Consider the following 16,290-nt stretch of genomic DNA (forward strand, 5'->3'; position numbering starts at 1 on the left):
AAAATAAAATCTGGAGACCAGTTTTTGTGTCGCGAAACAGGCTTCGCGTGGCGTTCTACTTTCTGTTCGTAATGATCGCGCCTGGCCCGTATCTGGCCTGGCCCCGGTTGATGATGATGATAATGATGATGATTTTGTCCTCTGGTTGAATGGTACGTACCCACGGTGGGGGATTGGACAGGTTACATTGGCCCCGGTTATCTGCGCACCAGGGGTTCCAGCAGAAATTCCGATATCCTTTCTTCTGACGGCGGACCCCGGATCCTTGGCTGCCATGTTGGTGAACGTCGCACAGTGAAATGTGATGCGCATGTCTAATCCTGTTATCAGCACCTGTGATGCTGGAGGTCAGAGCAAGCGGCTGTAAGTGGATTAGGCATACGCACGGCCTGTCGCCGTGCTACGTTCACCAACATCAGACAATTGTCCGCGGGCAGTGTGCATACCTAACGCACCGAAAGCAGAACGCAACCCGGACCAAGGAACGGCAAGAGGCCCGTATTGTGAATCCACATTTACTAAAGAATTCCATGATCCATCAAAAGTATTGATCATTATACCTAGTAAAATCACTGCCCGGATGAACAATTTCTGCGCAAATTGTCTGTGTTAATAGCTTGCTGTTCACCAGGAATATATTGGCACATAGCCACCCAATCTGAACCTGGCAACGTTTGGCAGAAGGTTAGGTGGGTGGATGAGATTAAGAGGTTTGCAGGCATAAGGTGGGTGCAGCTGGCAAAGGACAGGAATAACTGGAGAGCCATGGGAGAAGCCTTTGACCTGCAGTGAGCGTAGTCGGGCTGAAGACAGCGATGATGATAATGACCCACCCAAACCCCCAACCCAACCTCCCATACCCACACCCAACCCCTTCCTCCCAATGGGAAGCCACTGTTTCGAGAGCACAAACCAGGATGACCAGCGCAGACTGATCGACCAGGCAAGCCCGATTGGAACAGATAATGAGGCCCTGGACTCCGGTCTCTAACCTCTTGTGGCTACAGTCAGGCTGCTGCTGCTGCTAATGATGATGAAATAAAGTTTTCCAATTGGTCGGTAACATTCAAACTTTAGAACCGACCGCACGCGCACAAATCGAAAGGTTAGAAAAGTGAAAAAATTATGCTGCAGAATGCACGTTAGTTCTTTCGAGCGAAACCAATTCCAAGCACAGAGAAAAGAAAGTAGAAGAGGCCGAGTTTGCCCCTGCAGCCAGTTGAGAGAACCCCGTTGTGCCGGAAGCTTTGCGATACGAAAAATAGTTCGCGTTGTACGGCGCATATCGTTTACACGGCATCCTGTACGTGAACTGAAGGTCTTATATATAAGCTCTGAAACGCATTTACTATGGCAGGAACAGGCTGCGGCACTACTTTATGCGCTATTGAGTCGACACGCGTACACATAGGAACAGAGTTGAGGAAGAAGTGAGCGTTGATGCGGCGCAAGGCTACAAATGCGTGGACCCTTGACCCGGGCAGGCAGTCGGCATCTTGACAGCTGAGTCTCGGAGTGGCATCGAACATGCGCGAGATAGTCCACATCCAGACAGGCCAGTGTGGCAACCAGATTGGGGCGAAGGTAAGCCACCTCTACCACCTCGTGGGTTATTTCACGGCTCAGAGGATCGCGGTTGCCATTCGCTCCCAGTGCCGGTCGCGGCGCGTTTTACGTTGGTGATTACGTTGCGTCCTAAACGCCACGTACTAGAATCTCGTTTCAGGATACGGGCGAAAGCAATTGCCTGTGAAGCAGTCGCGGCTTTTACCAGACGTACCGCTTTCGTTCTAAGTTGTGGCCTCTTTGCGTTGGACAATGTTGAGCCCTAGCTAATGCTCATCGAATCTCCTGTTCTTGACAACTCCTTTCGCTCTGACCTTTTAATTACTGCTCGCGCTTTGAGAGCGTTGAGATATTGTTGTTGTTTTATGGCATATAGCTCAGACTTTATTCCCGGTTGTAAAAAAATTCGAGACAATCGGTCTTGGCGGAGAGGTGACATGGAACAGTTTTATGGCAATTGACTGCCGCAAAGCGATCGGCGAAAATTCTTCGCCGGAATTTTTTTTCGCACGACCTAGTTTTCGCGTTTGATGCAATTCAAAGGCCTCAAGTGATCTTAGGCCCTGCCGGGTTTCCGCCATCAGCAAGACACATGGCAGGTGAGAATCGATGGCAGTTGACGAGTTGACTACAAAATCCAGTTGACAAGTGTAACTGTAGCAGTTATGTTGCTTTCGCTGTGAATTACATCCTCTAAATATGCTTTGACTGCCGCCACCGCGTGATGTGACGCCACTCTGATTACTGAATTCTTTTCCCGTCTGCAGTTTTGGGAGGTGATTTCCGATGAGCATGGCATCGATCCAAGCGGGGCGTACCATGGCGATTCGGACCTCCAGTTGGAGCGCATCAATGTCTACTACAATGAGGCCTCCGGTACGCGTCTGGCTGTATTCCGGTTGATAATTTCACTTTGAAGCTTCCCCGTCGAGTTGATCTTGCTTTGCGGCTGTTTCGCACTGCTAATCATTACAGAAATTTGCCGGGCCGTTTGGCACATGACTTCAACAGAAGCAGCACGCGAAACACAAAACCGAACGCTGTGTGTATGGTTGTCTCTTATTCTCGGTCCTGCCTTAATAGCGCTGTTTGTGCTGTTAAGCTGATATCTGGCCTGTCAATGGAGCTTCTTCAACGGCAGGCCTTTGCTCTTCAAGCTTTAAATTCTACAACCGATCGCGCAAATCTAGTTAGGTCAAAGTGCAACGTCTAGTGACCTCTTCTCCTTGTGGCATGTTATGTTAGGCCATAGCAGCTTTTCAGGTTGCATTGCCACAAGTACCGCAGGGATTAGCTTGAAGGTTCTTGACCAAAGCATTTTTTTCATAGGCAATGAATGTTCACAACGCGAATGAGTTTTTAATAATAATAATAATAATAATATTAATAATAATAATAATTGGTATTGGGGGAAGGAAATGGCGCAGTGTCGGTCTCATATATCGGCGGACACTTGAACCGCGCCGCAAGGGAAGGCATAAAGGTGGGAGTGAAAGAAGAAAGGAAGAGAGAGGTGCCGTAGTGGAGTGCTCCAGAATAATTTCGACCACCTGGGGATCTTTAACGTGCTCTGACATCGCAAAGCACACGGGCGCCTTAGCGTTTTTCCTCCATAAAAACGCAGCCGCCGCGGTCGGGTTCGAACCCGGGTTCTGAATTCCCTCGTCAGGTTTGACGAGGACATAGTCCGTCTCCCCTCTACTACGTTTCCTTTTGCTACAGTGAGTTTGTAAGGAGTTTTTAATTCTATGTTGGCTAATACCGCCGCTGTGCTTCATTTGGAAGGGGCTCGCTCATGACATCCATGATTTGGCGGACGCATTTCTATGGAGGCGAGATCATAAAGAGCCATGTGTTCTGCGATCTTATTGCGCGTAAAGTAACCCGAGGTGGTACAAATTTATCCAGAGGCCGGCACTACTGCGTTGATGACAACCCATGTACAGTATTCGGAATGTTAATGCCATATAGGACACCGTAAGTTTAGTAATACGAAACAGATTCGAAACCGGAGTCGCAACAGGACGTTAATGTAGTGACATCATTTTGATCCATCTCAATTTATCTATCATTTCACCTTCTGTTTTTCTGCTGTAAGATGTTTGAATATTTTATTATTAAATATAACTGGATCTGCTGTTTAAAGGCCGGGAGGTGGCGCAAGAACCTAGTAGTGCCGCTTTTATTTGCTATGACACCTACAGTTGGCGCGCTCCATTTTCATTTCTTTAACTGGCTTTGTTGTGACGCAGGTACTTGAAATAACTGCACGGTATCTTTGTTGCCGCTAAGTGATATTTGTTTTTTGTTTGAGGAGGTAAATACGTGCCTCGGGCCATCCTGGTTGACTTGGAGCCGGGAACCATGGACGCCGTCCGCTCGGGACCGTTTGGACCACTTTTCCGGCCGGATAACTTTGTGTTCGGTAAGGGGCTTCTCGGCTTAAAACCTACTACATAAACACATCCACAAGAGCGCACAGTATAGACTAAACTTTAAAGCGTACAACTGGCTTAATTTGTACCCACATCCCTGTACGCACAGCGAATCCTCGCTCAGTATAATCCAGTCCGAGTAACAGTCAGTTTAATACAGCCACGCAATCAAGTACTTCGAGTTTGATCTATGGACATTCTCATCAGTTCCTTGCGAAACCTAGGCCGCCAAGATTGAGACGCAAGCTTGGTGGTTCATCAAGAATGTAGTGCGCCGTGAAAAGAGCATATTACGAGAGAAGAAACACATGGGCCATTTCGAAAATAAAATGAATTGGAATCGATGATATACAAGGCAAAAGCTGTCGGCGTTCAATGTGTTCATTAACGTGGACACCATTCTAGACGCTTAAGGTAGTGCGTAAACTGGCTCCCCGGGTCAGTGGACGTTTCACTCGCCCTTCGAGGTACGTGACGATGGTGAAGACATGTGGGCTGCATACATTAATATTAATTGGTTTTTGGGGAAAGGAAATGGCGCAGTATCTGTCTAATATATCGTTGGACACCTGAACCGCGCTGTAAGGGAAGGGATAAGGGTGGGAGTTAAGACAGGAAGAAAGAGGTGCCGTAGTGGAGGGCTCCGGAATAATTTCGACCACCTGGGGATCTTTAACGTGCACTGAAATCGCACAGCCTACGGGCGCCTTAGCGTTTTGCCTCAGTAAAAACGCAGCCGCCACGGTCGTGTTCGAACCCGGGAACTCCGGAGCAGTAGCTGAGCGCCCTAACCACTGAGTCATCGCGGCGGGTCTCTGCATACATTAGCACTGATAACTTCGTTGTAGACACGCGGCACTGCAGTAATAGGCCGCAGCGTTCATTGGGTGATCAACCTCTCGCGATCATCAACTGCAACGAGCCACAGAGGCAGGGTGAACGTGCTGCATATCAAAAGTGCGGAAGGCAATCAAATGGGGTTTTAAAGTGAAGGCTTTTCTGGCCGCAAACTTGCGATATCGCCGTGGCGGTGCTCCGAGGATGCACATAACGTCAAAACGCGCGGCTCACCGCGCATAATTCTCTCTTTCTCGCTCCCTAGTCACTACTGAGCATGAGCCAATAGTAGCATCGAGCCACAGGTGTCCGCCGCTGCGCAGCGCCACGCCTTTCCTCAAAATCCAACTTTCAATTGTCAGCTTTCTCTTTTTTCTTTCCCTCCCTTCTTTATCGCTTCCATTACGGCGCGGCTCGGGTGTCCACCGAGATATGTGAGACGGTTACTGTGTCATTTCCTTTCCTCAAAAACCAAACAAAACTAGTCAGCCGACGGTGTTCATAGTTCATTGGCGTTGACAACTTTGAAAAGGTCGTTCATTTTCACGAAAGGAAAGACGTAATAATAAACGTAATAATTGGTTTTTGGGGAAAGGAAATTGCGCAGTATCTGTCCCGTATATCGTTGGACACCTGAACCGAGTCGTAAGGGAAGGGATAAACGAGGGAGTGAAAGAAGAAAGAGGTGCCGTAGTGGAGGGCTCCGGAATAATTTCGACCGCTTGGGGATCTTTCACGTGCACTGACATGGCACAAGACGCGGGCGCCTTAGCGTTTCTCCACCATAAAAATGCAGCCGCCGCGGTCGGGTTCGAACCCGGGAACTCCGGATCAGTAGCCGAGCGCCCTAACCGCTGAGCCACCGCGGCGCACAACCGGCTCCGTGTGTCAGCGGAGACCTAAATCTCGCTTCCATGCACGTGGCGCTGGTATCCAACTGCAAAAGACTGCTTTGATTGCGTTCCCCACACTGGATAGGCAGCGCGCCCTCCCTGCCACCCTGGGAGGTGGCACGCAGTTAATGGTTGATCGCGAGATCTTGATCAGTAAACGAACGCAGCGGCCTAGCTATTGCTGCAGTGCCGCATGTCAGCCACAACGCTGTCAGCGCTATTGCATTCAGGCCACATCTCTCTCCCACCACTGCCACGTGCATCAAATCACGAATGAGGCGTCCGCATATCCAGGCAGTCAGTTATGCGCCCTTCCTTTATACAACTCCATCATCGTCTAGAACATTGTCAACGCCAAGAACACTGTGAACGCCGACACCTTTCGCTTTGTATACCCTAGATTAACTGAGCTACTCCACATTAATTTTTTGCAGTTGCATGCCAACGCCACGTTACATGAAAGCGAAAGTGAGGTGTCCAATGACCCAGGGAGCCAGTTGTGCGCCTTTCCTTTCGTAAAAATGAGCGGCTTCTACGTTGTCAACAACACCAATGCACCAAATGAGCGCCGGCGGCTCATTTTTTTTTGTTTTGAGGAACGGAAATGGAGCAGCAACTGTCTCATATGTCTCGGTGGACACTAGATCGAATGGATAAATACGGGATGGAAACAAGAAAAAAGAAAACTTGAGAATCGAATTTAAGGAAAGGTGTGGCGCTACGTAGCGGCGGAATACCTATGGCTCGGTGCAACTAGTGGCTCATGCGCAGTAGTGACTAGACACGCTTACCCGAAATGGGCCGCTGGCTATAGCCTAGCGTAGCTCTCGCTACAAACAATTCCATCCGCCTTTGACACAACACCACATCACTCAGCAAAACGCATAGGTAGCGCATTACACAAGGAAGGGAGGCGGCCGTCTGCGGGGACAATCCGGCATAAAACAAAATATTGCAGACAGATATAACACAGGATATGAGCACAGCTGGCGGTTCTCCCTCCCCTGTGTTCATGTCATTTGTCACCCGCTTTACGTAGGGACTCGCTTGTGTCCCGTAGATTGTGTTCTGTAGCCGAGTACAATGCGAGCCATGACTTGTTGAATCGTTTGCAGACGTGAACATATATTTTGAACTTCTTTCACCCGTCGCATTATCGGGAACTTCCGCAAGCTGTTAACTCCAACTCTGTTGAGCGTTGTTTATCTCTCTTCTCGCTACCTCCACCATGCAGCATAAGTATTGTTTTTTCCGCCCAGAGCATGGCTTTCTTTCATGCCCAGCTTTCTGTGACATCTACTACTTGTGCCATCTACCGGCAGTGGCGGCGACAGGGAGCGTAACTGAATGGGAAGAGGTACAAAAAAAAATCGTAAAACGTGAACAAAATCACCTACAGAAATGCTTCGGGGATTTGTGTAATATACACTTAGCTGAGGAATGTGCCGAAGTTTCTGTCCTGTGCTATTAATACACGAGCTTCCCAGCGCGTTTGAATATTATGCGATGCTGCCTACGAAGGGGGCCAAAGTTTTGCCATTTTTACAGACTTTGAAACTGTATAGCACCGTAACACGAATAGATATCGAAAATGCTTCCCGGTTTTAGGTACCCAAATATATGGTGTTTAAAATGGTGTGCAACGATCTGGCATAGCTTTGATCAAGAAGCTTCCTGAGGCCTTATAATTGAAACGTGATATTGCCTAAAATATGAAAGATGGCGCCCGGCACCGAGCTACGCTACAGAAATACTGCTGAAGTTGCGTACATTTCGACGCTTATCTTTTTATCGGGTGACTTTTGCCTTGCAGACAAGAACACATGTCAGAGCTCGAACCCAGTGTCTCGACCGGAGCTTTAAATAAAGAAGGTTGTTACGATGACCATGCTTTAACGCAGCTACATAAAATATTCGCGGCTGTTCATATATGCTTGTCATGGAGCAACTTTGCAAATTTTCAGCCCTTTGCTATTATTTAAAAAGTTTATTGGGGCGTGTGATCATGATATATTAGGGTATGAGAGCTAGCTCGCCTGAATTGTAGCTATTCTTGTTACTTTTAAAGAGCGTAGCGGCATTCAAACGGCCGACATCAAAAAGTATTCGCGGATATAAATGTTTACGTTTATTCTTTCAATACTTATTTAAGAAAATTTGATATAGCTTTACTCAGAAACATTCTGAAGCTGTTCAGCTGTTGTCGGCCAGAACACAGAATATGGAGTCTAGAAGCAAATAGCGTCTATATAGAAGTTCAGGTTGTTACTGTCACGTTCACCTGTAATGCTTTCAAATTAGTGACTCTAGCGTTGTCCGAATATGGTGACTCGAGTTTGCACTTAGAGTTCTAGCCTGGGTTCAGAACCTTTTGTTTTGGTCAACTAATTTTAATAAATGTGCTCGTTTCTGTAGAAAATATATTAGTATGAATGTATGAATGAAAAATTTCACGCATGATCACTATTCATACTTTTATTGCTGCAGCTATTGGCGACTTTTTTGCTGTTCTTTCATTCTGACTTCTGTAATATGCATGCATGATGTATTGCCGGGATCCATCCTGTGTAACACAATTGAAAAAGTGAGGCTTCGCTTTTGTGGTACGAAACTTCGCTTTTAAAGATACCGCAAGATACCGCCAACTTTTTTCCATTTTTGCAAACAAATTGGTGAATTTAATTGTGTCCACTTCTGGGCTACGAGAAAGCGCTTTTACATGGACGTCATCAAGGAAGCATTTCATAACGGTATATATAAATGGTAAATATTGTGGCTGTCGCAATTTGCAACGCTGCCAGCCGCTACGCTGCCAGTCGCTGCTACGCTGCTTCGTCGGCCGATTGTCATGATATCGCATTTAATTCTCCCGCCCCTCCCAGAGTGACATCGCAAGTTGCCGCCATGTGCAAGAGGGTTAAACACGGATTAAAAGGGTTAGTCGCGATGTCATATCAATCGTCTGAAGCGACTGTCTTGACAGCCTCCTTTCAAGAACGTTTGCATCTGTCCTTTGAGGCTGGGCTGTAATCATTTTAAGCAATAAATTTTTCTTTTTCACCAGTATAATAGATGAGTTGCGTTATCGCAAGCAGCATGCTTTTAAGATTCATCTTCTTCAAAATGCTATGAAAACGTCTAAAAAATTGACCGCCAATCGCAAGATCAAAGGATGTCAAGGGGTATAAATTAGAGGGGGAAGAAAAATAAAAAACAACAAAGTGTCCTGCCCACGCCAGTACCAATACTACATTGAGACTGTTAAAAGAATGAAAACTAGAAGTGCCCCCCGTTAGGACGGCCAATGAAAATCAAGAGAACCACCCCCACAAATACATTCGAAGAGAGAGGGAACGGGTGGGGGGGGGGCGGCAAAGTCTTGCACAGGGTGCCGGGTGATGTAAGGCCGGCTCAGGACCCAGCCGCTATGCCCACCTTTCAGCGTACGCGAAATGCAACAACGCTCCGGCTGTTTACCCCCGGGGGGTCGAATTAGTTCGAAGCGCTCCAGTGCGCTGTCCCTCATAGCCTGTAAGGAACTAATTTGTATAATTTCATTGTAGCTTTTCCCAGTTCCCAGGTTACTCTGCCTGCAGCAGCTTTGATTTCTGTGGTCAGGTGAAAAACTAATTATACTGCACTGAACAATACTTTCGCTTACTTTGGAAGCAGCAGCGTTTGGTAAATCAAACCAAATACAATTGTAATAGAGAGGTAGAGCGCAACAAAAATAACCAGACGGTAAAAAGGAATGGATACCAATAAAATAAGTCACGAATTGCATTCTATGTTACAAAGTTAATGAGACTATCAAATAGGCGGGGATGTCATTATAGCAGGCGGGGATGTCATTATAGCACGTAGCGGAAAGCACAATGTCAGCAAATTACCATGAATGAAGGGGAAGCCTTCGCAACGATAACACTCATGGGAAGTGATCTGTTACGTTTACAGTAATATTCGAAGCACTGGAGGTTATATTTCTTTTCTCTATGCACCTTTGGGGAGTAAATCGAGCAAATGTAATAGGTTATTTTCATGGCGTCGCTGTCAATAAACTTGCACTTGCCACACTATCTGATAGCTGGTGCGGAAGGGGTTATAACTTCCCCGCAAAAAGGCAAGGACAAGGGCTATAGTTCCGACATAAAATATTTTATTATACACTTTTTATACAACATTTGGAAACAAAATGTGTACAGTCAGAATCACATAGCGTCATTACCTTGTGTTCATGTTACATGTACAACCAGAACGATGCACTCCAAACGTAACGAATATGAATATAACTAAACACACTTCACAGCAACATGGCATACAAAAGAAGCAATACTTTGCGAAAAGAATAAAGAACAAGGCAAACTTTTAATCGGTTGCCAAACAAAATGAGTCAGCAAAGAAGGACATACAAATGAACATAAATGATGGCATTGAATGTGCGTAGTATTGCAGTCGTCACTTTTCTCGAGCCTGTTTGTGCGCATTGTTCACTTGATGCCAGTATCATATGATCTACGCCCGATACGACCAATCAGTTTTCTTAAATTCGCTGCAAATTTTTTTCCTGCTGCCCCGCAGAACTCAAAGGCGTGTGTGCATGTTCATTTTCAAAGCACCCCCCCCCCCAAGTATTTTTATAGCTGTACTGATTGCGTTATAAATCGGTTATCTATGGTTTGTTTACAGAAAAGAATTTTCTTACGCAAAAGACAAGCCAAAATATCATTTTATAAGTGACAACTGCAATACTTACAAAACACACATATCACATTTATATTGCACCAAAAATTGCTCAAGGCATATAAGGCAGTTAAACAGTCACATAATACAAATACACTATTTTTAGTACACACCGAACACTCCTTTAGAAGCAGGTTACATAAGGCATCAGGAACAGTACTCTTCATCTTCAAGCAGTGATTCACTTTCTAAACTAGAGGTACAACACAGCACTATAAATATAGGAGGAAACAAGCAAAATTAAAAGGCACATCTCACCACATAACTGTTATCTCCTCCTATGGCTACAATCATTGCTTTTCTCTTTCTTTCCTTACAAGGTTGCGAAGTTTTTCTATTGATTTGACTCCGAAGCTCCGTGCGCAATTCTCCTGCATCCATGTCGTCCACATTTTGTAGACATGCAGTTTCCTTCGCTCACTTTTTCATCTGCACAGCGTAGCCTCTTCGCCCGTGTCTCTTGAATAAGTCCCTCAAACCAATACTCTTGGTCCCGCTTTTTCTATGCACGGCTTAGTCTGATATTCTCACTCACTTCAAGCCTTTTCGCCAGCTTGAGAGCGTCAGCGGCTGCATTCCACATGTTAGACTTCCCATGGTGTAGATGCTTTAGCACGTCGTTTTTTTCCTCTAACCCTGCGCCTTGAAATTCGACCAAGGCACTTGAACCTTTCTTGCTTTGCGGAAGCGTGGTGCGCGAGAATATGAATGTACGGCGTAACTCTATCGCCACCATAGGCTTTGCAACCTTGGGCTCCTAATTCTAAGAACGTGTGAAAGAATTCTGAGGTTTCTCTTTCTATGCTGCGACCTTCAACATCATTTTCCAGGTGGTAAAAAATTTTCCGCATAAGCTTCCAAAGGAGCAAAGTTTTTTCCTCTGTCTGAGGGTGCAATTTCCCGGCCAGTTTTTCAGGCAAAGCCTTTAGCAGGCGCTCACAATCGCCCCCCGATACCGACGTGAATGTTTTTCTCTTGTTTCCTTCATTCGTTTCCCAGACGTGAAATTTAATCCCACAGTTATTTATGGCGTCAACGATGTCCTGAACGTGCATGGTCATACAACGTGGGTTGCGGACTTTTTCACGGTAATCTCTGTCTTCTGCTTCTGAAAGCAATCCATCTACAAGGCGGTTAACTATTCTTAACTTCATGTGCAATACATCAGGAATTATTAAATCAGAGTCGAAGTTAAACAATGGCACGTTTTCCATCCCGTTCGCCTCTGCGCAGCAATCAGCTTTCATGTTCTCAAGAGTGCGGATCAAAGGAGGCTCATTAAAGCTCCTGTTACTTGTCAGAACTGAGCACCTTGTCTGTGGGTTTGCTCGACAAAATGGACAAGGATAGTGTGATGCAGCAGACTGCAGACAATGAACAACAAGCAAAAATTTCAAATCTGACCCTAGACAGATGCGAATCGGAATCTCGTGGTCCCCTACAGATATGCTACCCCTTCGTGCGACAACATTAATTTCTTTTATCAAATCCCGAAAAGCATCTCTTATTTCAAAATAACCTTCCGAGATCTCCGCCACTCCGAGAAGGCGATGAAGGTTATGGCTTTGTAGGTGCCGCGTTTTGCAAATGATGACGAATGATAATGTTGTCCAGGTCGTGCGTCTACTCACAACGCAGCCATCACCCTCTATTTTTACAAGGAGTGCCTCGGTGGAGATCTCTGTCTCTGAGTGGCTTTCCTTTATTGCATATTCCAGTACTGATTTTCTTCTGGATACAGTTTGTGCAAGTATACGCCTTTCACAACCCGCCCCTTCAGGTCAGAGTGGCGCTGGCAACAATTGGGCCAAGGGCCACTACACCGAGGGTGCTGAACTGGTGGACTCGGTGCTCGACGTTGTGCGCAAGGAAGCGGAATCCTGTGACTGTCTGCAGGGATTCCAGCTGACCCACTCCCTGGGCGGTGGTACTGGATCTGGCATGGGCACACTGCTCATCTCGAAGATCCGTGAAGAGTACCCCGATCGCATCATGAACACCTACAGTGTAGTGCCCTCGCCAAAGGTGTGTGACATTATCTGCATGACCCAATTTCAGCATCTTTGAAGCAAATCAATCATGACATTTTGGCCTTGCTTAATAAGGCGTCTTCCTTGAATTTTGATTAGTCGTTATGCACAAAGTTCTCATTCTCTTCCTGCGGCTACCTCTAGGTTTCGGACACTGTCGTCGAGCCCTACAATGCTACTTTGTCAGTGCATCAGCTTGTGGAGAACACCGACGAGACCTACTGCATCGACAACGAAGCACTCTACGACATCTGCTTCCGGACGCTTAAGCTCACGACTCCCACCTTCGGAGACCTTAACCACTTGGTTTCTGCAACGATGTCGGGTGTGACCACATGCCTGAGGTAAGTATTTCGCAGCTTCATTCAAGGGGTCACTTGAGCGCCTCATGCATGTTCATAAAGAGCCCAAAGAGGTCGACACCATCCGCCGAATTGTTAGTTCCGACGGTAGTGATCGGTTCATTATGGAACAACCACTGCAAAGATTGCGGTCGCCAAGGTCTTTTACAAAATGTTTAGAGTAATACACTACAGCTAATCTCCATGTATAAACTGCATATGGTGGCAATATTTTCAGAAAATACAATGACGAGCAAGACAGCAAATAAAAGCACCCTCACCGTCCGCACAAAAACTAACAAACACCGCACCTGCTATAGCCAGCCAAGCAGCTGCTCAAGGAAGCTTTGAAAAGCACTTCAAGGAAATTGAATTTGGCAACGGCAGCCATAACGAGAAGGCGGCTGCCGTCGTGAATAATGGAGCGGCTCCTAATCTACGGCATGCGATTGCACACATTGGGAATAAAATGTCCGTGTTTAACCACTGTACCTCAGAAACTCATGAGGCGAAAAGGTAAATTAAGGCCTCGCGCTGTAAATGATGAAAAACTACTCTGTTCAAAAAGCAAACATCTCAAATCTCTTGGAAATAATTTAGGTGTGTGTCAGTGGAGAATGCTTTTTGAAATGTTTCTCCTTTATAAAGCGCACATTTATCTCGTTCAGCTCCTTAATCCTAGCGTACAGGACCTCCATATAAAGCCTCACGTACAGTGAAATCAGTTATCCCCGTTTTCTCTGCGGGAAAAGGGAATACAAATTCCCACGTTTTGGTATGGAAGTTTTTCTTCGATAAATAGTGGCACTTTCTGAGGAAGTAGGGAGCAGAGTACCACATAAGCCTGCTGAGCAGTCAGTATGGAATACTTGTTGCCATTGTTGGGGGATGGTGTTTTAGGGCCTGGAGAACGATCACATAATTTTAAAGTGCCACGACAACCGGCAGACCGGTGAAGTTAATACCCATCGATGTTCTCCTAATGTAGTAATTTGTATAACATTCGGATTTGGATACGAAGCAGTGACCATGTGAAGAATCCATTTTTATTTTTTGTGACTTTGCCAATGAATCGAAACAGCAACAGAAGAAATCTTGTTATCTTACTGGAGCTGGTTTGTTTCGCCGCCGTTGTAATTTGGCTGAGGCAAATAACAGGCATGCAGTTTCAATGTTCTCTAGAACAGACTGGCAAAGTGTAAACTATGTCACTTCTGAAATTTCCATGAGTTCGTTCTTTCATTGGGCTTCGTTGTCTGCACTGGCGTGAAGAGAACTGAATTTCAAATTTGATGACCCGATATTCAAAAGCTTTGAATGAACAGCGGCAACAATCGCGACATTCTACAAGATGCCTCCACTGACCATTGTAGCTGCTCCATAATCTTACCACAATCTTGTTCTCACTGCTCCCAAACAAGAGCGCCCAACATACCTCTGTAAATTCTCTCTCCCCTTGTGAATTAAGCGGGCTTCTAATCAAGCACCGTCCCATTCCTCACAGATTTCCTGGGCAGCTGAATGCTGATCTTCGCAAGCTGGCCGTTAACATGGTGCCCTTCCCTCGCCTCCACTTCTTCATGACTGGCTTTGCTCCACTCACGTCCCGCGGCTGCCAGCAGTACCGGGCTCTGACTGTGCCGGAGCTGACGCAACAAATGTTCGATGCCAAAAACATGATGGCTGCTTGCGACCCCCGCCACGGTCGTTACCTGACTGTTGCTGCAGTCTTCAGAGGCCGAATGAGCATGCGGGAAGTCGATGACCAGATGCTCAACATCCAGAACAAGCAGTCGAGTCACTTCGTTGAATGGATCCCGGACAACGTAAAGACAGCTGTCTGTGACATACCGCCTCGAGGTCTGAAGATGTCTGCTACTTTCATTGGGAACAGCACAGCCATTCAAGAGCTTTTCAGGCGGATCTCCGAGCAGTTTACAGGGGACCATCGTGTTTGATTTGAAAGTGCTTCTTAAAAGCACATGCTTTCATTGTAGGTACCCATTGCTGTCGATTTTCTGGAACAGCGCATTTTCGGGGACAGTTCTAGGAGTGTGACCCCACCTGCTTGATATATTATTTTTTTGCAGCTATGTTCCGCCGCAAGGCCTTTCTGCACTGGTACACCGGAGAGGGCATGGACGAGTTTGAGTTCACCGAGGCAGAGTCCAACTTGAATGAACTGGTGTCAGAATACCAACAGTACCAGGAGGCCTCAGATGAGGACGAGGGGGAATTCGAGGAGACCCAGGCAGAGGCCTAGTTTGTGTGCAGTGCTTTTTTTCTTTCGGTTTACAATAAAGTGTTTGTTTGTCGTGGATCCTTCTTTTTGAGCCAGGTGCTTGTGCACTTTAGTATGTCGTAGGCCCGGACTGCGTCACAAGGATGGTCACGCAAAGCAGCTAAACCTTACTGTATTGCAATGTGCGCACATCTGTAAATAGCAGTGTGACCGCCGTTTTCGGCATTTTGACGAAACTCTAAAATCTGTTAAAATCTTCTCATCGAACCGCTTTTAGAGCGAACGCAAGGTGATCAAGGAAAACTAGTTTTGATGAGCTATTATTGGTCTCGGATACTTCCTGTCTGATGATGTGGCAAATTCTCTGTGCTGTCGAAACTGATATGACAAGAGCCGGTTTTTAGAACATCGCTACGGAGAATACATTTTGCTTATTCTCAGTGTTACTTGACTGAGGTTATTTGGCATATTATCTAGCCATCTTTTGTCTCATATTTTTACGATTTTTAACAAAAATTTCAGTGACGGGATCTTCGTCAATACTAGGACGATCGAATCACTTTCCTTGAGAGACTCTTCTACTTGAGGCAAGGAAAACACGTTGAGAAGACGCCCACATCACATCAAGTAGCATTTGAGGCTGCTTGACCAATTCATTGTTCAGCGATAGTCTAGCTCCTCGGGGCAGCTGAACCTGTAGCGATCTAACCACAAGGCCCATATCTCGTCCTTCTGTGAGCGGCATAGCCCTAACCCGGGACGCAGCGCAAAAAGGTTCGTCGTCAAAGGCTTTGGCGATTCGCCACTGTGAGGAGCCCTCAACCCTTAATACTCAACGAACATTGTCCGTGTTGAATTCTGCGCTATTGATTCAGAATCCCTTAGCGTGGTGTCCACAGAAACGGAGGGTAGGTGCTTTGGAAACCACGCGAGCTTTCGTGATCTGAAAGCCCTATGGTTGGAGGCGGGAGCGATATTTCCGGCGAGGGCCTGGGGTAAACAGCTCTTTGTTTCTATAGCAGTTTAGCGTCAGCATCACCAGCTCTTAACGCGATAGCGGTAAAGGCCCCGTTCACCCGAAAATCCAGAGCCGATGTTCGTGTTTTCGGTGTCGTGAGTGAAAAATCGCAAGCTCTTGATTGCCCAGGTATTGAATGCCCAGGTATTTTTGGATGCAAAGTACAGAACGACCGTTTGCATATATGG

General features: G+C 46.3%; 1 protein-coding gene and 1 pseudogene across 2 annotated transcripts; both read left to right on the plus strand.

Moving 5' to 3' along the window:
- Positions 1-1,471: 1,471 nt before the first annotated feature.
- Positions 1,472-14,800, plus strand: LOC144115145 (tubulin beta-1 chain-like). Its single transcript, XM_077649324.1, has 6 exons — positions 1,472-1,584; positions 2,334-2,442; positions 3,881-3,991; positions 12,252-12,496; positions 12,646-12,845; positions 14,347-14,800. Exons 1-6 carry the CDS (start codon positions 1,528-1,530, stop codon positions 14,798-14,800), a joined length of 1,176 nt encoding a protein of 391 aa, XP_077505450.1. The 5' UTR covers positions 1,472-1,527.
- On the plus strand, positions 14,801-15,162 carry LOC144094102 (tubulin beta chain pseudogene; annotated as a pseudogene). The gene is made up of 2 exons (XR_013306404.1): positions 14,801-14,835; positions 14,933-15,162. The product of XR_013306404.1 is annotated as a tubulin beta chain pseudogene (transcript).
- Positions 15,163-16,290: the final 1,128 nt, after the last annotated feature.

Source organism: Amblyomma americanum, chromosome 1 (genome assembly GCF_052857255.1).
Source record: "Amblyomma americanum isolate KBUSLIRL-KWMA chromosome 1, ASM5285725v1, whole genome shotgun sequence".
Taxonomy (NCBI): domain Eukaryota; kingdom Metazoa; phylum Arthropoda; class Arachnida; order Ixodida; family Ixodidae; genus Amblyomma; species Amblyomma americanum.